Source organism: Anabrus simplex, chromosome 7, assembly GCF_040414725.1.
Source record: "Anabrus simplex isolate iqAnaSimp1 chromosome 7, ASM4041472v1, whole genome shotgun sequence".
Classification (NCBI taxonomy): Eukaryota; Metazoa; Arthropoda; class Insecta; order Orthoptera; family Tettigoniidae; genus Anabrus; species Anabrus simplex.
The window spans coordinates 290525525-290553066 of record NC_090271.1 but is presented as its reverse complement, the minus strand read 5'-3'; the positions used below and the strand labels follow the sequence as shown (position 1 = coordinate 290553066).

At 39.7% G+C, this 27542-nt stretch overlaps 1 protein-coding gene across 3 annotated transcripts in view; it reads left to right on the top strand.

Moving 5' to 3' along the window:
* The window catches only part of LOC136877577 (activating signal cointegrator 1 complex subunit 1), a 148272-nt gene that overhangs the window by 24687 nt on the left and 96043 nt on the right, over positions 1-27542 (top strand). For all 3 annotated transcript variants that reach the window (XM_067151730.2, XM_067151729.2, XM_067151732.2), the window contains exon 3: positions 23329-23419. In XM_067151730.2, coding sequence (XP_067007831.2) covers positions 23329-23419 — 91 coding nt within the window. The remainder of the gene's footprint in view (positions 1-23328; positions 23420-27542) is intronic.

Below are 27542 nucleotides of genomic sequence, written 5' to 3'. Positions count from 1 at the left end.
ATAAAGGGATGGAAGTTAAAAGAGAAAGATATAAGGGAAAAGTTTCAAGAGGATCTGAAGAAAGAAATTCCCAAAGATGACGTGAACAGTGTGGAAGAGGAATGGACATGTTTCAGAAATGGTTTTGTAAAGTGTGCAGTAAACACCTGTGGAAGACTATCAGGAAGGAGAAAGGAAAAGGAGACTCCTTGGTGGAACAGCAGGGTAAAGGAAGTAGTTAAAGAGAAACAAATGACTTGGAGGAAATGGATAGGCAGCAGTAGTACAGAGAATTGGCAGAAATATAAAGAATCTAAAAAGGTATATAAGGAAATGATACAAGAAGAGAAACTGAAGAACTGGGAAAGTTTCACGAAACTTTACCGAAGGGTATTAAGGGAAGTAGAAAGGTTTTGTATAGTTTGGTGAAAAATAGTTTAAGAAATAGAGAAGATACAAAATTTGTAAAAACTGAAACAGGGCAGATATTGACGCAAAGAAATGACATACTAAAAAGATGGGAAGAATAATTCTCAAAATTGCTAAATATTAAATATAGTGAACTGATAGATGAGAAGGAGCAAGAAGAAACAATGGGGAAAAAAGAAGAACAAGAAAAGGAGATATTGATGTTAGAAATAGAGGGAGCCATACAAAGGATGAAGAGCAGTAAAGCAGCAGGAGTGGATGAGGTAATTAAGGAAATGATAAAACCAGCAGGACCAATCTACAGTGGCTGTATAGATTACTTAAAATAATGTGGAGGATGAAAGAGATCCCAGAAGAGTGGGGAAAGGGTTTATTACGCCAATATTTAAAGAAGGTGATAAAAAGGAATGTAATAACTACAGAGGGATCACTCTTATTGCCCATGTAGCTAAGATATTTGAGAGAGTATTGGAAGGAAGACTGAGGAGGAAGCTAGAAGGAGAAATAGAAGAAGAACAGTATGGTTTTAGGAAAGACAGATCAACAATCAATCAATACTGATCTGCATTTAGGGCAGTCACCCAGGTGGCATATTCCCTATCTGTTGTTTTCCTAGCCTTTTCCTAAATGATTTCAAAGAAACTGGAAATTTATTGAACATATCCCTTGGTAAGTTATTCCAATCCCTAACTCCCCTTCCTATAAATGAATACTTGCCCCAGTTTGTTCTCTTGAATTCCAACTTTATCATATTGTGATCTTTCCTACTTTTATAAACGTTTATCAACGTTTGACCTGATCTTTACATTAAGTCATATGATGGAGAAAAGACGGGAGTTTGGAAAAGACATAGTGATGACATTTATTGATATTGAGATAGCTTATGACAGTGTGCCCAGACAGTTGGTATAGGACACATTAAGGGAAAAACAAGTTAACAGAGTGGAAGTGCAAATGATAAAAGCTATGTACAAAACTTGTGTTAGTAGTGTGAAGACTAGTATAGGAAAAACAAAATGGTTTAAAGTTGAAACTGGTCTCTGACAGGGAAGTGTACTATCCACCATACTATTCATGATATTCATGGATGAAATTCATAAGAACATTAAACAGAGATTGGGAAGACAGGCAACAAAAGCCATGTTTGTTTGCAGATGATATAGTGATATGGGGTGAGGATGAAACGGAAGTGCAAAAACAAGTAGATGTATGGAATGAAGAGATAGAAAATTTTGGGATGAAAGTAAGCACAGAGAAAAGTAAACCAATAGTTATGACAAGGGGAAGGAAGGAAGAGGAAAGATAAAACTAAATGGTAAAATTCTGGAAGTGGTTAAAAGTTTCAAGTACTTGGGAAGTGTGATCACAGAAGATGGAAAGACAACCGATTAAATTGGGAAAAGAATACAACAAGCAGATAGCTTCTGCCAGAGCATAAGGCTGCATACACACTGAGTGCGCTTCATATAGTGTGTAGCGTGAAGTGCTATGCATAGGACAAGGCGTGCTTCCTGTTCACACCGAAAGTGCACTCAGCTTAGTTCGGCGTGAGGTGTTGTAGGGTGGTCACAAGTTAGTGCCATTATCCAATTCACTGGAAACAGTTGATTGATGGATACCATTTACTCAAAATTGAAAATGAGGAAGAAGAATCAAAAGTGGGTTCATGAATTTGATGAAGAACGAATTACTTTCGGAGAATTCTATTGTTTGTTGCAAAATTATAAACCAGTATGACAGAGTCTGGGAGATTCTATTCACTTTGTCTCAAAGTGTCCGGCTCTATGGCTAAATGGTTAGTGTACTGACTTTTGGTCACAGGAGTCCCGGGTTTGATTCTCGGCAGAGTCGGGAATTTTAACCATAATTAGTAAATTCCGCTGGCACGGGGGCTGAATATATGTGTAGTATTCACGATCATTTCATCCTCATCACGACGCAGGTGACCTACGGGCATCAATTCAAAAGGCCTGCACCTGGCAAGCCAAAATTCTCCTCGGACACCCCCGACACTAAAAGCCATACGCAATTGCATCCTGTCACAATGTTAAGCCCAGTAAAGTGTGACAATAGAAGTAATATTACTGTATTATATGTTTACTGTCGGAATGCATAAAACTGTTGTAGATACTTCAGTCCACTTATTTTGCAAAACAGTTAGGCTACGTTTTTATCGTTTTTGTGGCTTGGGTTCCAAATTTCTTCTCTTTGAAACACTGCATGAATAATTTCTTCTTCCATAGTTTCAGAAACAGCTAGGTAACGCTAAGCAATTAACCAACACTGCTCGTTATCAAGCGCTTCGCTTAGCTTTAGGGTAGGTGTACTGCGTAGCAGGAGTGCAGATGGTGTGAACACCTGGCTTAGGAACAAAGCACTGGTTATTCTTAGTGTTACGGTTAGTGTTGAGCAACACGTGACACACTATGCGAAGCACGCTTGGTGTGCACACACCCTAAGAGGTATTTGGTGGAATCAAGATGTCCCGAAGAAATGTAAGAAAATATTATATTCAACCTATTGTGAACCCATACTAACTTATGCAGCTGGATCGTGGACTACAAAGGAGAGTAGAATACAGGCAGCGGAGATGAAATTCCTAAGAGGTATCGAGGGCAAGACCAGAAAAGATAGAATTAGAAATGAAGAGATAAGGAAAAGGACAGGAATCTTGAAACTTCAAGACAGGATAGAAACAACAAAGCTACAGTGGTATGGGCGTTTTGATGAGAATGAGAGAAAGGGTGTGCCAAAAACTTTTTTTCAGAAAAGTTAACAGGAAAGATACCTCGAGGAAGATCTTGAAAGAGATGGACAGATTCATTGTGGGAGTGCATAGAGAAGAGGAGAGGAAAACCAGAAGATGTACTTAAAAACGAGAAGAGTGGTGGAGAGACAGACAGCAATGGAGGTCCTTGATACACAGCCCGGCCCGGGAAGCTGGAAATGGGAAATGAAGATGTTGATGATGGTCACACAATCCATATTCAACAAAAGATCAAGTAAAAATGCTCAAACAATGCAGTCCCTCGTAACAGCGCCATAATCACTAAGCATACTAGACCACTTAACTCTGTGACGCAACAGTCAATTCTAAATAAGGGTGAAGGAATGTTCGGGAGGGGCAGGATGGGTAGGACACTGACTTCACAGGTGGCCTGGAGGGATAAGGAGGTAGAACTTTACTGCCTTCAGCCCATTCCAATACATTATAGCCTATTGTTGAGAAAACACGAGTTGCAAAATACAATACTATGCTGTATCGTTAAGGTAAAACATTCAAATTAACCTAAATAAAATTAGAATTATCCATGATTTTTTAACATTGTTTACATACAAAATGCTAGGGACTTACCAAATATTCAAATTAAAGACGATTTCGAATTATAGACATTCGAATTATCCAGGTTCCACTGAATTATAAATAGATCCTCTGTTGGAATATTAAGATTTGCAGTACCGCGGAACAGAAGTGCTTTTAAATGTTGGAGCATTATCGTGTATCTGCTTGATTTAACTCCGCAAAGCTGTATGAAACTCAGTATGCAATAATATTTACTTACTTACTTAGTTAGTTGGTCGGTCGGTCGGTCGGTCGGTCGGTCGTAAGATGTGTGAAAAGTCAGTGCAGTATTACAGATGCATCGATGATATTGTATACACGGAACTTGGTATACAAGGCACAACATAAAAGTTTATTGCTTCAACACATTTATATAATATGTACATGAAATAGAACAAAACTTTTCTTGAAGCTTGTGGATGTTTGATGTTGATATAAGGTAGTAGGCTGAGGGCCTGAATAATATTTACATTTGAGATTCCTATATACATTCAATCTTGTCTTGCAACTACTGCAAGCTATTGAAATACTGAACAGATAAACGTTGACTCAAATAAGTGTAAATAACAAGGATAATGGGCGCCACCTGCAAAACAATTGCAGGAATATTTAATTATGTAGAGCAACGAGCCACTCCCTCTCCCAAGGCGACGGTCATCAGGCTGACGAGGCTCCAGACTTACTTTATAACCTTACCTGTTGCTATATAACCCCTGAAATTAAATTTGGGTAACATGCCAGGTTCAGCCTTACTCCACTGACAAAAGACTCACTTTAAGTTTGATTCTATGACTTTACTCCCAGAATAAGAACTAATATGTGACAAACACCAACAAAAATCAACACTTATGCAACCCACTTAGTGCTTGCGGTTTACATAGAGCAAATATACACAATACTACCCAACAAAATCATATCTTCACGAGATTTACTCGTTTGTCGTTTACAAAGGCCAATTACAAACCACTAAAATCACCAATAAAATAAAATATCATTTAACGAGACCAACTCGTGTTTGCCGTCTACGAAGGCAAATTACAAACCACTAAAATCACCAATAAAAAATAGAACATCATTATACTTTTAACATACCTCCAGTTAAGAGCCCCATTGCACTCCACTGTTACCGTGAATCCTAATCTGGTAGAGAAAAGTACGACGACTATTTCTCTACATATGGATGCAACCTGCTTTACGAAGAGCATCCCTAACCTTATTTACACTTCTTCGTCGACATCTTGAATCCTTTCCAATTGCCGGCTGGACAGAAAGCGTTACATGTCTGGAGGCAAGCAAACAGCAAAATTCTCCATCAACTGAAGCTGCATACTCGGCTGACAAGTTACAAACAAACACTTTCTTTTACAGAAAGTCCACTGCAAAGCCGGTAAGTCGTTGTGATTATACCATGTTCACTCCGTAACAGATACTCACGAACAATAGCAGATCGCATAGCAAACTGCGCAAATACGTAGCTCCCGCAGACTGGTACAAATGAGAAACACACAGAATCAGCATCAGAGTCAGAATCAGAATAAGTATCAGAATCAGAATCTCTCGCCGCACACGCGTACACACTTATATAGGCTTGCTACACGTGGTTATAGCAAATAGCTTAATATGATAATAGTGGAAACTCCTGCGAGAAATTGGCGACACCGCTTCTGCGTGCCATCTAGCGGCTAGAGAGGCTAACTACTCTTGCTACGGCTGTCACCTGTGTATGCCAGAAGTGTCTTATTTGTACTCCAGATAGTTTTATGCTTGTTATATATCACGATTTTGGAAATTGCAGGAAGAGGAGTTATTTGTGCTATGCATGGGTGTTTTCATTACAGAAGACAAAGTAATTGCAAGCCATTTTACAGATTTCCTAACAACAAAGTGCTGTGAGTATAGGCCTACCTGTTAATGTTTACGTGCCGGTATTTTTTTCTATCTATGACAACATACTTTCTTTAAAATATTGTTATGATTAAACCTATGCATTTAATCGATTTTTAGGTGTACTCGGTGAGTGAAGCGCAGAAGGGCAGATTTAGATGAAAGGTATGAGGGTATGTTTAGCCACCAGAGTCCTCAGCCATTCTGTAGCTTCTGGAATGCTAGTTCATGTGTCATTCAATTCTTTGCAATCAAGTGCTGCAAACACTGCAGAGTTTATAGAAATGTGTGATACTTTATCTGATATTTTTAATTCTTCAAGTCTCAGTAGCCCCAAAGAGTACAGGAGACCTTTAAGCAATAACTCAGGGCATATGAAAAAGCTTGATGAAATTTGTGATTGTCTAAAACGACTCAAAGTTTTGAATAACCGCAAAGGCAACCCTCTCTGTATTCAGGGTTGGATAGACAATATTTCTGCACTGAAACTATTGTGGTCTGAATTATATAGTGATTATGGTTTCCATTATTTGGTAACAAGGAGGCTCACGCAGGACTGCATTGAAAACATTTTTTCGATCATCAGACCAAGAGAAGGTAACAATGTAACCCCAGATGCAACAAAATTTCGCAGTGCCATAAGGAATGTTATGATAAATCAATTGCTCTTTGCTTCTGATGACAGCAATTGTGAATCTGATGTTGCAGACTTTCTACTGACTCATAATGATGTGATGAAGTGCAATTTTGATGCTAATGTCTCTCGACAGTGTGAGTTAAGTGATCAGGTAGCTGATTATGACATGATATAATAAGAAATTGCAGACAGTTATGTTATGGGCTGGGCATGTAGCAAATTTCCCCATGCTGAGTGTAGGGATGTACTGTCATCTTATGATAATGATTATAGCATGGGAAACTTGCACATAGAAATGAAAAAGTATGACAATTCTAAAATTATGTTTCCAAATATTTGTGGGGAAAAGTTAGATGCTAAAATATCAAGAACATTTGAAGAGTGGTGGTGGTGGTGATTGTTTTAAGAGGAAGTACAACTAGGCAACCATCCTCTATATAACACTAATCAGAGGAAAAAATGGAAGGGATCCGACACTTCGAAAAATGAAGATATCGGCTAAAGGAAGACAAGGGCCACGAAGGGCGTGTAAATGAAAGACTCCCTAGCCCTCACAAACCTAATAGCGTCGGGGTCGGAAAAGAACAAGTTGACCAAGAGAGATCGGATAGGATAGATGAAAGTGAGGAGCCTGGCACAAGTAAGTGGAAGCAATGCCAGGACTCAGCTGAGGGCCCTGTGGTCGCCAATTCACGCTCCAAAGTTCAGAGCCCCTGGGCCCCCTTTTAGGCGCCTCTTACGACAGGCAGGGGATACCGTGGGTGTTATTCTACTGCCCCCACCCACAGGGGGATTTGAAGATAGGTTTTTAAAAAGTTTTTGTTAGAAAGCAAAGATGGAATTAGAAAAAAATTAAATGACAGGTTTTTGTCATTGAATGAATGTAGTGTAGGCTTATGTAACAGCTGTGTAAAATTACTGACTGACAAACAAGTATTTCAAAGTCCTTATAAAGGCATATGTGAATAGAACCAATGACTCAACAGTGAAAAATATTGCCTGTAAAAATGCCAAGTTTAAAAATATATTGCATGTGTGATTTGCTCTTGAAGAATGTAGGCCCTAGTCATAACACGGCGATCTAATGTTTTAATTGGATATTACATTTGTTTTATTCTTATCACTGGTTCATTCAGATCAACATCCACCTTTTTCCTTCCCTATATTATGTTACAAGAACGACGCAAACGTCTTAAAATCTGTATTTCGTTGGGTTGGAAGTCGAAATGTGTAGTGTTTGAATAGCGCGTTATGTTAGTGTTCCCTGCGAGCCGCTGGATGGCAGCACTACGTGCTGTCGCCGCTGCTCTGCGTGCTAAGTGAGGAGAGTTTCCACTATTATCATATTAAGCTATTTGGTTATAGCGTCCTGAAAAGTTTACTGGTAGCAACGCTCTCACAGGCACTTCTTCCCGTGTCACTCAGTCAACCCAAACCTCGCTCAAAACAAAGCCCCCTCATTGGCTATCGAGTATTTGATGTGACATAGAATGTCCACTCATGCATGTCCACATTGATCCACTCCAATTCTTCAACCGATACAACCTGCCGTACCCCGTGTTTCCAAGCCACTTAGTTGCAACACACACAACTGACCTCAACCATCCTTCCCGATATAGTCGCTGTTTTCCTGGTTGCACAATCCTTACGGCTAGGCCATATTTACAGACTCTTACCCAAACGGAAAGTTACACCAATATAAAGATACACAGATACAAAATTCCCTAATACCAATTCTTCTTATAATGTTCTTTACATGTCAATTTAAAACTCACAAAATATTTACTACTTTATATAAAAATTATTTTATGAAAATTTTCTAACCTAAAAACTCGGGGATCGTACATACGTACGGTTACAGTCTTGAGGAGACAGTCTGTTCAAATGAAAGAATGTTCTTGAAAGTCGAAAACTATCGGTCATGTATAATAACAAGTGGAACTTGTAGAGAGAGTTCGTATTAGCAGAATGCTAACAGGAGGAGTATAACTTGCAAGGAACTTGCGTCTGGTGTTCATATATAACAGAATGCTATTGTTGGAGTCGGAGCACTGTAGGGGACTTGAGTGAGTAGCAGAATGCTTGGATGGGTGCTCGACGTGGCTACGGGATGCAGTATGAATGAGGCAATGTCCAGAGGTGAAACCTCACGGCCAGGAATCAGTCCACCTATTCAGAACACATTTTTAAGAGGGTGCCTCCGTGTCTGACTTGTGGTGTAGTCTGGTCGTTGGACACTGTAGGAGTCCTGGAGAGGCGAGAAACGTTGCTCCTTTTATAGCGCTGGCTGACGTCACCGACGATCATGTCAGCGCACTGCAGTCTGCCTCGTGGTCTCTGGAAACATCTATGTTCGGCGGGCTGCGGAGCTTGTAGGTGCGGAGGACACACACAACACCCTCCCCTCCTAATTACGCCAATACGGCGCGAAGCGGCGGCAGCGATGCTGGGCTGGAGAGTCGGCCGTGTCTGTTGTGTTGTCCGGAGCCTGGTCTGGTCGAAGGAGCGTAGAGTCGTCCTGAAAAGAACCCATGTTGATTAATTGGTCCAGAGCTCGGTCTGCAATGGATTTTTGAGGTGTTACAATGGAATAAACAGAAGGAGATGGACGATAGCGGAGCCGTATCTGGTCTTGGTGGCGGCAGATGCGTTTCTCGGTGGTCTGGATGTCGTAGAGATAATGGCCCAAGGTACGGCAGATGATACCAGGTATCCAGGGAGGATTGGACTTGAAAGTCCGGACATATACTTTGTCGGCGGCGTTGAACTTCGGTTGCGAGCACTGCGGCTGGGCAGGAAGAGGCTGCAACAAAGAAAGCAAAGTTCGATGAGGGCGTCCATGGAGCTTGTGAGCTGGAGTGAGGTTGTCGGTACCAGGCATAGTCCTATATCTTCCTAGGAGTTGTAACAATGCTTGGTCCTTAGTTAAACCTGAAGATACAGCTTTCTTTATGCTTTTCTTGAAAGTTTGGACAAAACGTTCAGCTTCACCATTAGATTGAGGGTGAAAAGGCGGAGCCAGAATATGCCGAATGCCGTTATGAGTTCAGAAGTTCTGGAAGTTAGTGGCAGTAAATTGGGGTCCATTGTCTGAAATGAGCACTTGAGGTAAACCTTCATTAGTGAAAATCTTCTGAAGTGCGCAAATGGTAGCTTCTGTAGTAGTAGAATGCATTTCTACAACGTAAGGAAAGTGGGATAGAGAATCTATCACTATGAGCCACATAGAGTTGAGAAAAGGTCCAGCGAAGTCTATGTGCACTCTTTCCCAAGGAGAAGTAGCAGGAGGCCATGGAGCGAGGTCAGATGACGGTGCGTTCTGATGTACCTGACACGGGTCGCAGTGGCAGATGAGTTTCTCGATGTCGGCTTCAATACCGGGCCAATAGCAGTGTTGACAGGCGAGTTGCTTGGTGTGTGATATTCCCCAATGATCTTCATGTAACAAGTCGAGAACTTGTTTGCGTAGACTAAGGGGGATAACTACTCGGAATAGGGTGCCTGTTTCTAATAGGATAACTCCGGCACGAGTCGTGAGATGATGCTGAAGACGATGATAAGGTGCAAGGCTGGTAGGAAACTTGGTTTGAAGAGGCCAACCGTTGCGGATATAAGTACGAACTGTAGCTAGTGTACTATCCTTATCAGTCGCTTTGGCGATGCAAGTAGCGTCAATGGGAAAACTGGAGACTGCGTCTTCAAGTTCTATGTTTATCTGAAGACATTCAGATTCTTGAGAATCGAAAGTAGTATCAGGACCTACAGGTAAGCAAGAGAGAGCATCAGCATTACAATGCTGGGATGTGCTACGATAGCCAATCTGATAGGAGTAGTCAGAAAGAAATATGGACCATCTTTGAAGTTTCCTTAGAGCATGTTCAGGGATCTTATTACCAGGATGAAATAAGTGAACAAGAGGCTTGTGATCAGTAATTATGAGGAAATGGTTGCCATAGAGATATTCGTTGAAACGGCGAATACCAAATATAATAGCTAAAGCTTCTTTCTCTATCTGAGAGTAGTGACGTTGATGCTCGTTGAGTGTCTTGGAAGCGAAGGCTATAGGATGTTCTTGTCCGTGATGATCCTTCTGGGAGAGAACGGCGCCGAGTCCATAATCAGATGCGTCCATGGCGAGAGTGAGGAGCTTACCGGGCAAAAAATGAGTAAGCTTGACAGCATGGACAAGAGCCTTGTTGATAGTCTGCCAGGCATGTTGACATTGCTGAGACCAGTGAAATTTAGCACCTTTCTTGCGTAAGGCGTTCAGAGGAGCTGCTACTGAAGTGAAGCGTGGAATGAACTTGTTATAATAGTTCACTTTTCCTATGAAGGATTGGAGCTGTTTGATGTTCTGCGGTGCGGGCATGTTGACAATGGCAGAGACATGGCGTTCGCTAGGTTGAATGCCAGTCTTATCAAGGATGTGACCTAGGTAGTGAACTTGAGGTTGAAAGAATGTGCACGTAGCGAGATTAGCACGTAGGCCATTTTCTTTCAATTTGGTGATGCAGATTATGCAGGTGTTCTTGATGATCTTTGCCGGTCACAAGAATGTCATCAAGGTAATTAGCACAACCAGGAATGGAGGCGGTAAGCTGTGCTAAATAGCGCTGGAAAATCGCAGCGGAGGAAGAGACACCGAAAGGTAGGCGCTGGAGCTGTAGAAGTCCAAGAGGGGTATTCAGTGTGAGGCACTGCTTGGATTCGTCTAAAAGTAGCTGGAGATAAGCTTCTTTGAGATCCACTTTAGAGAAGAACTGTCCACCGGCTAAATGGCGAAATAAGTCTTCAGGACAGGGAATCGGAAAAACATCGGTTTCAATCTGTGAGTTGATTGTAGAGTGAAAATCACCACAAATGCGGATATTCCCATTAGCTTTTTTAACTACGACGAGTGGAGTAGCCCACTTACTGGAAGTGACGGGAACGACTATACCGGTTGCTATCCATCTCTGTAACTCTTGAGTAACTTGATCTTGAAGTGCAAGTGGGACTGGACGTGCTTTGAAAAAACGAGGCTTGGCTCCTGATTTCAGCTGGATATGAGCTGTGTAGTCTTTGGCTGTGCCTAAAGTAGAGTCGAAGACTTCTGGAAACTGCTCTAGGAGATCGGTGACATCAGAGGTAGGTTGTAAGTCTGAGACTACATTGACGTTGTCATGTATTTGAAAACCAAATAATTTGAAAAGATCCATGGGTAGGATATTAGATGCAGTGTAGTCATTGACCACCAGTAAGGTAACGACCTTATGAATATCTTTATATCTTGTTGGAATAGTGATTTGTCCCTTAATATCAATTTTCTTCTTGTTAAAAGTAACAAGTTGTACATCAGCAGGAGAGAAGGACGCTGATCCTAAATTGTGATATGTAGCCAGATTGATGATGGAGACAGGCGAACCAGTATCTAACTGAAAATCAGTAGAGTGATCTGGGAAAGCGATCGGAATGATGATCTTACGAGAATTTCTTGTAGGAAGAATGAGGTTGATTTGATCAACTTCCAAGTCCTGTTGTGTCTTCTGAAGAGTTTTCTTCGCAGAATGAGTACTGGCAGGGCGGGACGTACTTGATGTGTCCTACTTTATGACAGCGATCACAGGTGGACTTGAAGAAGCGGCAGTCACGGCGGTCGTGATGCTTAAAACATCCTCTGCAGGAAGGTAGGAGCTGAGGAGTTTTCATAGAATTGCGGGTCTTCGTAGAAGAGCGCGGAGGAACTTGTTGGGAACGCTTGGCAGGGAGCGAGCCGACCTGGCAGTTCGAAGGAGCAGAATGCTGGCGGGCCGTATGGGATACGTGAGCGACTTCATGTTTAGTAGCTATTTCAGCTGCAGTCTTGGTAGTCATCTCATAGACTGTGGGAAGACGCTGGACTTCTTCCAAAGAAGGGTTACTACTCTTGACAGCATCGAAACGAACTCTGTCTTGGGGAGTATGGAGAATAACCATGTCCCGAATGAGTGAATCAGAGTAGGGCACGCTACAACCATCCTTAGAACAGTTAAATTTGCAATGCTTGGCGAGACCAAGGAGTTCCGCAATCCATTCCGTGTGAGTCTGGTGCGGCTTCATTCTACATTGAAAGAACTTGTAGCGAGCTGCTACGATGTGAGGATCCTTGGCATAATGTGCATTTATGTGAGCTGGGAGCTGTGCGAAAGGAACTTCCGAAATCTGTTCTTCGGGGATTAATTTCTGCAGTAATTCGCAGGTAGTATTTCCTACAGTACTGAGAAAATGAGCTCGTTGGCGCTTCTCATCCGTAATGGAGTGGCAGATAAAATGCTGTTGAAGTCGAGCTAAATACACTGACCAGTCTTCTTTCTCTGGGTTGAAGGCAGAAAATGGAGGAACGGTGGTGTTATGTTTAAATTTAAACATAGGAATTTCATTTTGTCCGTATTGAACTGAGAAAGGATGTTAGGAAAAACTTAAAACGGTCCACCTTTTCAATACAAAAATGTTATATTTATTTATAACATGTATTTGCACTTGGAACTAGTTTCGATGCTGTGTTTGCGTCATCATCAGCCAAAATGTGGGAAATAGGCAAGATGTAGGCATTTATATTACACAAGGCGTTACATTAAACAATACACATCTTATAAGGAGATAAAAACAGGGACGAATATAGAAACAAATGAATCGTTGAGAAAACAAAAGTTATACATATTAAAAATAACCTTAACCACATATCTTGCAGTGCGAAAGTGTTCTTCTTGAATGATTCCTGAATATAAAAAAACACACGCGCACACATTTCTGGAGAGCCAGCAGGCAGGACAAAGTAAAGTGAAACCTTAAGAGTTCTTCTGAGAAGAGTTCCTCATTTTTTCTATGTTCCGACTAACTAATGAAGTCTCCCTTGAGTTCCTGATAAACATACATAACAGGAAATTGTTCCTGATGGATTTATTTGATGAGAATTTATAATGTTTATTAAGAAATTGTTGGATAAATTGAGATAATTTATATAAGGGGCTTGGTCTGTAGTTTATTATGGGTCGAATAGGGACATCGGTTTTGTGGATTTTGGGTAGTGCTTTAGCTGTTGGTAGGCCTGGGTTCATAGTAATTAACTTTTGTTTTTCTTGTTCAGTGAGGAGAAAAGATGTGCTCTTTAGAATTTGTTTCAATTGCCTTTGAATTGATTGTGTTGGGTCCTTCTTGACTATTGAAAAGGAGTCATTATCTAAGAAAGTTTTGGTTTTTTGAATGTAATCTGTTTTATCCATAATGACTGTTGTGTTGCCTTTGTCGGCCTTTGTAATGATGAGGTGGTTGTCTTTGACTTTCTTTTTAAGATTGAGAATTTGTTTTCTTTCAGTAAGGGAGTCTTTGTTGATTTTGGTGATAGGGGTCGCAGTGTGATTTTTTGAGAAAAAACTTTTGTTTAATTGTTTTTTTTACGTCCATTCTGAGTTTGTCTTGTAGTTCATATGGCATTTTGCTGATAGCAACTTCTGATTCAACTACGAGTTTGGAGGCTGTAAGGGCCGAGTTGAAACAGGGCCAGTTGTGCTTTGGACCTTTCGAAAGAATTCTTATATCGTCCTCATCTAAGTTGGTGGTGGAAAGATTAATTACTGGTGGGTGGAATTGTTGTAGAGTGTCATTGTGAGGTTAGGTTTGCTGTTAGGTTTTGGAGGGGAGTTGCTGTGTTTTTCCTTATTTTTAAGTGCTACAAGTTTTTTCTCTAGTGTTATCTGTTTTTTGGACAAAATATTGAACAACTTGATTGGGACTTCGTCTTGAAAAAGATTCCACTGAGCATTTGAGAGTAAGGTGGCTGCCTCTAAGTGAGTTTCATATAAGCGATGATTTAAAAACGACTTTTTCTTATAGAGAAATTTTAGTTCATTTTCTAACCAAAGTTTGTTTGTCCTAACCTGAACATCTTGTTGATGGGGAGGAACAAAACGTTGTTTCGTGACGCTTTTTAGAAAATTAGGGGTTAAATTCTGTGTAATGCACTGTTTGATAAATGCTATATCCTTGCCTATTTTCCCAATTTCGATTTTTAAGCCCAAGTAATGATAGGCTAACGACTTTGCCTGGTTGGCTGCTTCATTTAAACATAGGAATTTCATTTTGTCCATATTGAACTGAGAAAGGATGTTAGGAAAAACTTAAAACGGTCCACCTTTTCAATACAAAAATGTTATATTTATTTATAACATGTATTTGCACTTGGAACTAGTTTCGACGCTGTGTTTGCGTCATCATCAGCCAAAATGTGGGAAATAGGCAAGATGTAGGCATTTATATTACACAAGGCGTTACATTAAACAATACACATCTTATAAGGTGTTATGTGCGGAGGAAGAGAGAGCCTGTATGGCCGTAAGCAATGCGGACTGCTGCTGTTGCATGAATTGCTGTCGTTGCTGCTGTAAAGCTTGTAATATAGCTGCCAATTGCTCGGTACTAGCCATGTTGACTGATGAGACAGTGAGCACAACTTGCGAGACAGCGTGTAGAGGGACCAGCTGGAAGCTTGACCTTCAACAATCGCCTGTGAGTGAGAGAGAAAGAGAGCGCGCAGCGAGAATGCAGTGGAGAACAGGTGCTGCGTGCGCCGTGAAAGGTTGGTTTGATGTCCTCAGTTCGAACGGGGCGTACACTGGGAGGAATGGCACTGCAAATACAAAATGGGAGCAAAGCGTTGGCGTGGCTAACTTTTGTCCCATAGCTATTTTGTTGATATGGCGCAACCACTTGGAATGTTTGCTTGTCGTCAATATTGTGTTATCAAAATCAATTCAAAATTTCTTTATTTGCAAATGAGGTGTCTACCTCGGTGGCAAATGGTACACTAAAATACATTATTGTCAAGCACTAAATATTAAATTGACAAGTGAAGAAAATTTTCCTATAATACAGTATTATACAATTTACGCTAACAATGTTTTCTATTAAACACACAGGTCATCATTAATAAATTTATGTTGTTTACAAAATTCTACTTATAATATCTCCTGTGCTACTTACAAATATAGTCAACTGATATACAGTATGTGGAATTACTTCAAATGATACTATACAACTGCTATAAGATTAATATTTACATTGCATTTACTTATTTACTTTTTTTTTTACCCGTTCTGGATCCTAAGTAGCATAACGACCTGCTGCGTCTTAACCAGAGCCCCTTTTGCCACCACTTTTCAGAGTTCCTGAAGGGCCTTCATAGCTACCATAGCGGTCCCAGGGCCCTCGAAGTCCCCACTGTACTTCACCCCTACAGGCAGTCCCCTACTTTGGCTGTCTAAACTCCTTAGACCAGGGGATGGAATTAATTTATTCACACACATTTTTTTATTTATAATAACCTGCACTGGTGGAATGCCCTCTAACATTTCATTTATTTTCTCTGTTGCTGTTTATTCTCTTCTTGAATATCTGTACAGATTTTGGAAAAGGATCAAACACTACCCCTGGTAAACTGTTCCACTCTTTCACACCCTTCCCAATGAATGAAAATTTACCCCAATCGCTTCTGCTAAAATTTCTTCTAATTTTATATTTGTGGTCAGTTCTGCCGATATAATTATTTTCCAACTGAAGCCTCTCACGGATATCTCCCCATGCTTCTTCTCCTGTATAGGCTCTATATAATCCTATAAGTCTAGTTTTCTCCCTTCTCTTACTTAAAGTTTCCCACCCAAGTTCCTTTAACATTTCTGATACACTACTCTTTCTCCTGAAATCCCCTGTTACAAATCTTGCTGCTTTCCTCTGCACACTATCTATTTCTTTTATTAGGTATTCTTGGTGAGGATCCCAAACACTGTTTGCATATTCCAATAATGGACGAACCATACTCAAGTAACTTTTTTCTTTTAATTCTTTGTTGCATCCTTTAAGTAGCCTCATTATGACATGTAACGATCTGTATGCTTTCCCAACAATGTCATCAATATGACCCTTCCATTGCAAATTACTTTCAAATCTCACACCTAAGTATTTGCACTTGCCATCTTTTGGGATAACTACCTCATCCAAAGTATATTCAAATTCAGTTTTAAAGCTCCTGTTTGTAAAAGTTGTAACAGTTGATTTGCCTCCATTAACCTTCATATTATTTTCTTCAACCCATTGTTGGATACTTTCAAGGTCCCTTTGTAATTCTTAACAATCCTCAGGGTATAGTGCGCATTGGTATCACCTAAATATCACTATAAAATTTGTCACAAATGGAACATAATAATTACTTTTACACATATCAAGTGAAAAATCCCTGGCAAATTAAGAAATATATGTTTTTTGGAGAATATTAATACGTACTTTACTACTTTGCAAGTACATTTGGTGTTGCGCTCACAGTGACACACGTATGTCTTTTGTCTTACACTTTCAACAATTTCGTGTGTGATATCTGTGTTCACTGAAGTTCTTTGCTTTCGTTTCATTCTTCACTTGTCAATGACATCATTTCATGAATTGTATCGCGATATGCAATATTTAATAGGCGACAAAATGATATGGCCAATGTACGTAAGAAAAATTCAGTGGACTAGTGATTTATTGGTCCAGGGATCGAGCTACTTTCGTTCGAACAGAAATAAAAATATTTATTGGTCCAGGGATCATGCTATTTTTCTTTTGACCTCCATTTTGCTGTTTGTACTGGCCAAAGATAATGAGAATCTACAGACATAGCACTCCCATTCCACGGTGCTAGCCCTGGACCTGAATAAAGTAACAAAAGACGGCACCAGCAGCGAATGGACAAAGATAATGAGAATCCACAGACATAGCCCTCCCATTCCACGGTGCTAGCCCTGGACCTGAAGAAAGTAACAAAAGACGGCACCAGCAGCGTAGTACGACATAAACCAGTCCTGTCTACAAGCCTTAAGTATGTTTTCATATTTCTCAAATAACGACGGTATTTCTTAATTTGCCAGGGATTTTTCACTTGATATGTGTAAAAGCAATTATTATGTTCCATTTGTGACAAATTTTATAGTGATATTTGGGTGATACCTTTGCGCATCATACCCCAATCCTCAATGTTGTTTATTTCCCTATAAACAATTATGTCATCTGCATACAATCTTATTTTTGATGTTATATTGTTCCCTAAATCATTTGCGTATATTAAGAAAAGTAACAGACCGATTATATTACCCTGTGCAATTCCCTTCCAAACTTTCTCTTCCTGAGATACATTATTTCCTACTTTGACTTTCTGAACCCTTGAATTTAGAAATGTTTTTATCCAACGTGTAACCCTTACGTCCAATCCTATTCCCTCCAATTTCTTTAATAATATTCCATGTTCCACTCTATCAAAGGCTTTGGAAAGATCTATGGCTATGCAATCTAACTGGCCTCCTGAATCTAACTGATCTGATATGTCCTGCTGAAATCCCACCAGTTGTGCCTCGCAAGAAAATTTCTTTCTAAATCCATACTGGCTCCTCATGAACCAATTTTTATCATCACATATCCCTCTGATGTACTTTGCTATTAAACTCTCCAGTATTTTACTAACTATACTGGTCAGGCTGATTGGTCTGTAGTTCTCTGGTTTCCTTTTATCACCCTTTCCTTTATAAATTGGTATTATTATAGATTCCTTCCATTCTTTTGGTATTACACTATTATTTATGACATAGTCAAAGAGAAATTTTAAATAAGGCACTATGTACCACCCCATTGTCTTTAATACCTCCCCAGTAATTTGATCACTTCCTGCTGCTTTTCCTTGCTGAAGCAGTTTGGATTTCTCTGAAAATATCTTCGTTTGTGAATGAGAAGCTTCTTGTTTCCCTCTGTCTCTCTCCCTCTCTATCTTCTGTTTCGGTTTCCAACTCTTGACAATCATCTACTGAATCTCTAAATTCCCTACTAAATTTCACCCCCTTCTCCCACCATTGTAGGAATTTGGATTCCTTTTCCTTTTTGATTCCTGATATATGAATACAGCTTTTTCCATTTCCCTTTGTGGTCATTACCCTCTTGAAGTATGCCATTCATATAATTCTCTTTTGCTTCCTTTTTCACTCTTTTCAGTTCCCTCATTAGCTGTTTTCTAGTTTACTCTCCCTACCCTCTTTGATTTTCCTGTTTACTATTCTACATTTTCTTTTTAATTTTCTTATTTCCCTTGTATAATAAACAGGGTCTGAGGTCATTTTACCCTTCTTAACAGGTACAAATCTCTTCTCTCCTTCCCAAATGATTCCTTTAAATTTAGCCCAAAGTGTATCCACGTTACTCCCTTCACTTATCCAACAACTGAATTGTGATTTAAGGTAAGTCCCAAATTCATCAACTTTAGTTTTTCTGTACAATTTCTTGTCTTGTGTAACCCTCTTATTAAGCCTTTTTGGTACGAGTCCTACATCCATTATTATAGCCTTATGGTCTCCTATTCCTTCAATTACCTCAGTTTTATCAACAATTTCCCATGGTTTAACCAAGAATACATCTAGTAAGTTATTGAGACGAGTCGGTTCTTGTACTACTTGTGTAGATCCTCCCTCCCAAATTAACTTATTTGCCAGTTTCTGTTCATGGGCTTCACTTGCAGCTCCATTCCATTCAACTTCAGGCAAATTTAGATCTCCCCCAATTATTACCATATCATTATTATTGTTTTTACGAGTATAATCTATTATTTTCTCAAGGATTTCCATGTCTCTTTCCTCTCTTCCAGGCCTGTATGTTCCTATAATTCCCACCTCCATATTATCACAAACTAATTTTATCCCTAATATTTCATCCCTTTCATCGGTAAACCATTCATGTGAACAGTAAGTTTCCTTCACCAGAATAAACACCCCCCCTCTCCCTTTTTATCTCCTCGGTCTCTACGATAGACTGTGTACCCTTCTGGAAATACTTCTCTATTACCCACCCCTTCTTTCAACCACGATTCCACTCCTATCACCACATCAGTCTCATAAGATTCCATCAATGTACCGAATTTTAATTGTTTATTTACTACACTTTGACAGTTTACCAAGAGCAATCTCAGACCCCCTTCCTCCCTAAAACTTGACTGTTGCAATTGGGTAACTTGAAATTCCTTACTATCCTGAGTTTCTTTTTCTAGTTGACTGAGCCAGCTTGAAGTACAGCTGGCTCTTTCTACTAGTTTTCCTGGTCATTATAATAACTCAAAGGAGTTGCCTGTTTTACAGTACCGGTACATATCTTAAGATTAATAAAATCTAGAACAATATTTGCTATCTTTCGTTTACCTGAATTGTTTAGATGGAGGCCATGTTTGGTATAACAGTATCTCTCAAAACTGCTGCATTCAATAACCTGAGTATTCCGAAAATGTCTACAAATTTTTACAATATCTGTATTGACCTTGTCCACTTCAATGTTCACACACGAGTCTCTGTTCAAATCATGCCTGTGGGGCACGTTCACTACAAAAACGTTAGTGTGGGTCAGCTTCCCTAGTGTATGTTTAAGTTGTGTTATTGGCGGGGCTAACGTGTAACTTTAAATTAAATAACTTTTCCTCGTCGCCAATATTGTTGGCGATACACACTAATAACGTTTTCCTCGTCGCCAATATTGTTGATATTGGCGGGGCGTACGTGTGAGTGTTCCTCGTTGCCAGTTATGTTGGCGAGACCTACTACGAAGTTTTCCTCGTCGCCAATTTTGTTGTGTTGTATACAAGGAACTTGGTATACAAGGCACAACATAAAAATTTATTGCTTCAACACATTTATACAATATGTACATGAAATAGAATGAAATTTTTGTTGAAGCTTGTGGAGTTGCACACGTTTGATGTTAATATAAGGTAGTAGGCTGAGGGCCTGAATAATATTTACATTTGAGATTCCTATATACATTCAATCTTGTCTTGAGGAGACAGTCTGTTCAAATGAAAGAATGTTCTTGAAAGTCGAAAAGTATCGGTCATGTATAATAACAAGTGGAACTTGTAGAGAGAGTTCGTATTAGCAGAATGCTAACAGGAGGAGTATAACTTGCAAGGAACTTGCGTCTAGTGTTCATATATAGCAGAATGCTATTGTTGGAGTCGGAGCACTGTAGGGGACTTGAGTGAGTAGCAGAATGCTTGGATGGGTGCTCGACGTGGCTACGGGATGCAGGATGAATGAGGCAATGTCCGGAGGTGAAACCTCACGGCCAGGAATCAGTCCACCTATTCAGAACACATTTTTAAGAGGGTGCCTCCGTGTCTGACTTGTGGTGTAGTCTGGTCGTTGGACACTGTAGGAGTCCTGGAGAGGCGAGAAACGTTGCTCCTTTTATAGCGCTGGCTGACGTCACCGACGATCATGTCAGCGCACTGCAGTCTGCCTCGTGGTCTCTGGAAACATCTATGTTCGGCGGACTGCGGAGCTTGTAGGCACGGAGGACACACACAACAGATATTATGAGGAAGCAAGAAATGGAGTCTATATAGAGAACCTAAAATTCACTGTCAAAGAGAAGAGGCCAAGAAGAAGACAAAAGTTGTGATGCAAGAACAGGATTGAAAGTACTTGAAGGAAAGAGGATGACAGAAATGGAGGAGACTCATCGTTGCTGACTCCTGAACTGGGATAAGGTGTTGAAGAAGAGGATAATATACAATGAGGATTTGCATTGAGACATTTTCCTTCTGTTGCTCCTTCTTCCCAGGTAAACCTGTTATTATTGTATTTGTCCTTTATGTATGTTCCTATTCACCTTCCTTGTTTCCTGTCTTTGTATACATGGTTGTTTTCTTTCCATTCCATCCATCTGTTGGGATTACAGTCCACTTTCTATATTCAACCTTTGCAGCATCCACTCCTCTATGCAGTTTCTGGATTCCATTGAGCATTGTCCACGTAGTGCAGTTTGTAACACATCTTATTTTTCAGGATCATTTTCATCTAGTCTGATGACCATCCAATAGAGGTTACTCAAATTTATGAATTTCACAAAATCTGTACCACAGAACTGGTAGTTTAGTACATCATACATATTACGTGGTGCCATCTTTCTTCTTCAAATGCTGCATAATTGTGTACAGCATCTTTCCCAAAAACAACCTAGTGATGTTTCTGTGTCAGATTTTGATTATGTGGATGTCTCTGCTTCATATATTGGTACTGGCCTTATTAGGGTCATATAAAGGTGTTTTGATGCTTCCGCATAGTTATGTGAATTTCTTGTACTTTAGTGCAATCATAATGAAACATACTTCTAAAGCCCTGTCATTGTACTTAAACCGTTTACCCTATGAAAACCATATCCTCCACGAGAAATGGTGTCAGAAGGTTTGTAGTGTATTTCACTGAGTATGTCAATTCATCTTCTTTTTTACCTTTTCCCGATTGCTTGGAGTTAGCACAAGATGTGGACATGACCAAGTTTTACATCCAAATTTTTTTCCTGGTGCCAATTCCCTATGGAGGGATTCTCTACTGTTTTTGCAAGGTGGTTGGTAAATAGTCATTTTAATTTGATGCCATCTGGCTGTCTGCTTGTCAGTTTTGATGCTCTGTTTTACTCTAGGCCTACTAGATGAGAGATTAAACGAATCTCTCTTGGGCATCTATGGCTGCGTTTTAATTAATTTTGTCGGGTAAACACCAAATGTGTCATCAGAGCTCTTTACGTGCTGACATTGTACAACGTGGAGTGTCAAATGGAATTTTTTATGCCCTTGGGATCCAGAGGCCAACACTCTACCACTGATCTACAGAGGCAGCTGGAGGTTGGTAGTGGGATGTGTTATATGTAAGTGAAGATATGTATTAAGATGATCACGAACACCCAGTTTCTGAGCTAGAGGAATTTGTCACATGCAGCTAAAATCCCCCACTCAGCCAGGAATCGAACCCGGTACCCTCTGAGCCAAAGGTCACTATACTGACCATTCAGTCAAGAACCCAAATCACTGAGTATGTAGACTATTTTCAGGAGTAAGAATTATATAGAGAAAGAAATAAAGTAAACAAAAATTTGTGGAATCCAATGAAAATCATGAAAATTATGAGGAAATATTAGATATAGTCGTAGAAAAACCTTTCTGGAGTATAATAACCTCTGTTTCTAAGATAAACACTGAATTTTTAGTTAGAAGCCATTTTTGTAATATGTGATTTCCATGTGGGAAACATTTAATCCATTCGTGAACCAGTGACCAGGTTCTTATCTGTGTCCTCATTATTTAGAGGGGTGTTTTATTTTGTAAGTACCGTTTCTGTATATTTCTACTGCGATTGTGATGTTAAGTGTGCGCAATGGCTTCCTTCATCTGTTGACACGCCACATGCAATGTTGGAGATATTCACATAGTGTGGTCATCTTGTAGTGAATGTTTAAAATGTTAAAGTCAGTAGATCAACTCACCAACTGCAAAAAACGGTCTGTGATTCATTTCTTGAATGCACGAAACATTAAACCAGTTGACATTCATCGCCAAATGTGTGAGGTATATGGTGAAAGTGCAATGACAGATGGAATGGTGAAAAAAATGGTTCAAATGTTCATTGAAGGGTTGTCGACATGTGCCTATCATCCCATGTAGTGGCCACTCGTCTGTCGTCACATATGTTTGGTTTTGTGGTTGAAGCAAAATTCTTGAGGACAGACAGCACACAGTTTCATCACATTCTCTGCTTTGGGTGGCTTTCATCATAGTCATCCAAAGATTGGTGCCCCGTTATGACAAGGGCCCTTATTATGGTGGTCACTGTGTGGAAAAGTAGTTTAAGATGTGTAGAATCCAAACAAAATACAATATTTTCAAAATAATGTTGTGTTCCTTTGAAAAAAATGTTTGTACAGTACTTATAAAATGCACTTGGTATTAACTGTTCTTTATTAACAGTCTCTTGTTTCATAAAACAATATTGATGTTTCTTAAATTTGCTTTATGAAATATAGGAAAATATTTTATTAAAAATTCTGGTCTTCCACAGTAGTATGAAACTAGATTTCCTGGCTGGTAAAAAAACACAGCATCTTAAAACTATTAGTAGCTGTCATCACTCCACTAAATATTTTAATGAAGTACTAGTATTATATTTGCCCATGTATATATTCATTTTCGTTTGCATGTATTTTTTAGATGAAAGCTGTGCTCTTGACGAACCATGTGATGAATTTGAGCTTGAAGTAACTGAAGGTGGACGGTATCGGACAACCTTTCATGTTGCTCGGTAAGATATTGTAATAAAAACAATTGTTTATTTTACTTTTGCCTTGAACCTAAAACTATTTACTCTAATTTCAGTCTAACATTAGAACAGATTCATGAAGGATGTTAGTTACAGCTTAGTGGCTCTGCATTATGTAGGTACAGGAAGGTGGTTGGTTAGGTTAACGTTGATTTTAATTATTTCTTTTGTACATAATGATTTATATCAGTGTTCTTGATGTTAATTCTGTGTGTTTCTTGAGATCCATTGAAAAGAATAATTCTATATTTGCTTATGTATAACACTAGTTTTCTCCAAAAACTGAAAGTGAAAAACAGAATTTGCATGAAACATAGACATATTTTTGCAATTCATTGTTGAATGGTTATATCACCTGTGAACAATGGTACTGTAGCATACAATAAATATTTATTTGATCATATCGGTTTAAACAATTGTGCCCAGTGCAATGGAATATGACATCCAGTGAATTTATAAAAAAAATTACACATACATATTTTTTAACAGGGGTTAGTATTTAGAATTGGATAAACTATTGTAACATTATAGACCCAAACAACTATCATCAAATTTCAGTCACTTAATAAAATTCTCTCCAAAGCTGTCCTCAGCCATGCAGAACCCCAACTGGATCCACAATTCTGAATACCACGGTGAAAGTGTCCTCGGACACTCCCGGCACTAAAAGCCACACGCCATTTCTTTTCATTGTTATGAGTTACTTTATTATTAACATAACACTTTTTGTTGTTGAATTCCTTTCCTTTGATTCATGTGATGATTAGTTTATCATTATAAGTATTCTACCCCACCTGCGTCCAAGTTGGAGTGAAAGATAATCCCGGTAGCATCTCAGGAAAAAATTTATCCCAGCAATATTCTATTTATTCATCATAGGTTCCGAGAGAGATTGCCTCCCAGTCCTCTAAGTATCACTCAATAAATCATATTCTTGTTGGTGGACATCCCCATTCGACGTTCAGTATCAATAACCCTCCACGCAAATTAATATTTGACCTTAACTCTACCTATCTTATCCTATCTTACATAAATAATAAATCCAACTTATCATTTATACTAATTTATTAGCATGCTAATCTGAAGAAAAGTAAATTATGATAATCTCGAGAAAAGAACAATGTGCTTCTATACAAAGTCAAAAAAAAAATTCTGGTAATCAACTGTGATACCATATTTCTTATTTACATTATTTTTCTCTGGCAGTGACTCACAATTGAAATGGGATTTTCTTTAGGATATAAACTTATCCATCCAATACTGAACTTCATGACATTGAATTATATAATACCATCTTGTAGCATCTAAACTCCTCTGTCAGGAAAAATTAAGTTTAATGTTATGAAGAAGATGCCCTACTGAAAATATAATTCATGTAGTTTGGTTAGTTTTCATCTAACTTCAATCATATTTGACCATCCTGACGTCCATACACAAAACCATCTGTATTATATGGGAATTTTCATAATTGGAGCCCTATCATGTCCAATTTTATTATTTCACATATAGCATTTGGGTTTCTTCTTATGACTTTATTTTAATTGTGAGATTCAAGATATTTGATAAGTTTCCTTCATATGGCCAAAATATGTTGCCATGCCTTCAAAAATGTTATTAGAAATGAAATATTCATAATTATATTTCTCCTATATATTAAAGTTCATCAGTGATATTAGCAAATAGAAACAAGCTAAATCTACCTTTCATTAATCATCAATAGTATAGTAAACGAATGTATGTGCCGAACAATCATCAGTCATTTCATATTCTGCCATGCCATTCATTTGAATTAGCTCAATATCTCAGTCTACAGATTGTTTGGGAAAGAAAGACACTAAATACGTCGATTACTCTTATTATATATCCTTACATCTTCACCATTATGCATGCGGAGTCTAACAACTACTCATATGTCACTATGTGTTCCAAATTGATATCAAATCAGCTGGTCTCTTGGTAATACACTGTTCTCAACATGAGCCTAACCCTATAATAGTTATCCAGTACGATCCTCTATCGATGTACACTGACTGACAGAGCAAATGCAACACCAAGAAGGAGTGGTTCGAAAGGGATGAAAGTTGGGGAAAAAACAGAGACGGCATGGACGAATAATTGATGTTTATTTCAAACCGATATGCAGGTTACACAATGCGCACGGCATCGACTCAGTAGGATGTAGGACCACCGCGAGCGGCGATGCGCGCAGAAACACGTCGAGGTACAGAGTCAATAAGAGTGCGGATGGTGTCCTGAGAGATGGTTCTCCATTCTCTGTCAACCATTTGCCACAGTTGGTCGTCCGTACGAGGCTGGGGCAGAGTTTGCAAACGGTGTCCAATGAGATCCCACACGTGTTCGATTGGTGAGAGATCCGGAGAGTACGCTGGCCACGGAAGCATCTGTACACCTCGTAGAGCCTGTTGAGAGATGCAAGCAGTGTGTGGGCGGGCATTATCCTGCTGAAACAGAGGATTGGGCAGCCCCTGAAGGTACGGGAGTGCCACCGGCCGCAGCACATGCTGCACGTAGCGGTGGGCATTTAACATGCCTTGAATACACACTAGAGGTGACATGGAATCATACGCAATAGCGCCCCAAACCATGATGCCGCGTTGTCTAGCGGTAGGGCGCTCCACAGTTACTGCAGGATTTGACCTTTCTCCACGCCGACGCCACACTCGTCTGCGGTGACTATCACTGACAACAGAAGCGTGACTCATCGGAGAACACGACGTTCCGCCATTCCCTCATCCAAGTCGCTCTAGACCGGCACCATGCCAGGCGTGCACGTCTATGCTGTGGAGTCAATGGTAGTCTTCTGAGCGGACCCCGGGAGTGCAGGCCTCCTTCAACCAATCGACGGGAAATTGTTCTGGTCGATATTGGAACAGCCAGGGTGTCTTGCACATGCTGAAGAATGGCGGTTGACGTGGCGTGCGGGGCTGCCACCGCTTGGCGGCGGATGCGCCGATCCTCACGTGCTGACGTCAATCGGGCTGCGCCTGGACCCCTCGCACGTGCCACATGTCCCTGCGCCAACCATCTTCGCCACAGGCGCTGCACCGTGGACACATCCCTATGGGTATCGGCTGCAATTTGACGAGACGACCAACCTGCCCTTCTCAGCCCGATCACCATACCCCTCGTAAAGTCGTCTGTCTGCTGGAAATGCCTCCGTTGACGGCGGCCTGGCATTCTTAGCTATACACGTGTCCTGTGGCACACGACAACACGTTCTACAATGACTGTCGGCTGAGAAATCACGGTACGAAGTAGGCCATTCGCCAACGCCGTGTCCCATTTATCGTTCGCTACGTGCGCAGCACAGCGGCGCATTTCACATCATGAGCATACCTCAGTGACGTCAGTCTACCCTGCAATTGGCATAAAGTTCTGACAACTCCTTCTTGGTGTTGCATTTGCTCTGTCAGTCAGTGTATATCATACAACTTAGTAATATCTTCTTCTTACATATAACCTCTTGAAATATAAACACTTAAATCTCAATATTTCCACTAATACACAATTGAAATCTATCTCTTCTTAGCCATCATTCTTCTCATTTCATTATTCCTCCTTATAACATCTCATTTGTTACGATAATAATCTCCCTCAACGATATTACTTCTGCAGTACTCATATAATTCAAGTAGGATCCATCTCTTCCTTTAATTCTTATAGGCATGGTCATGTTTATCAGTATAATTGCCTCTTAGAGCTCATCTACGTCTTATATAACATGCATTCTTTCCAATGTTTTCTGAATCATAATTGAATAGCCTTTTCAAGTAGATCGGTATCATGTATCGATATGTAATATACTCACTAAAAGAATCAACATAACCATATCACTTCACATATCAGTATATATGTCAATTAAAATAAATAATATTCATAGTTTTTATGACCAAGATCTGCTATTGATAGTTAGAATTTGGCACATAGAATAAATCTGACTGAGAATTTTGTTGAAAGAAAATATTTCTACCTAATGATATAAATACCATTAAACAAGAAACTTACCTTGTATCTTGTCACTCTTCTGGAACTGCCTCCTTCTTCTCAGATGTTACATGTTTCATGCGGCCGGTTACCGCCTTTC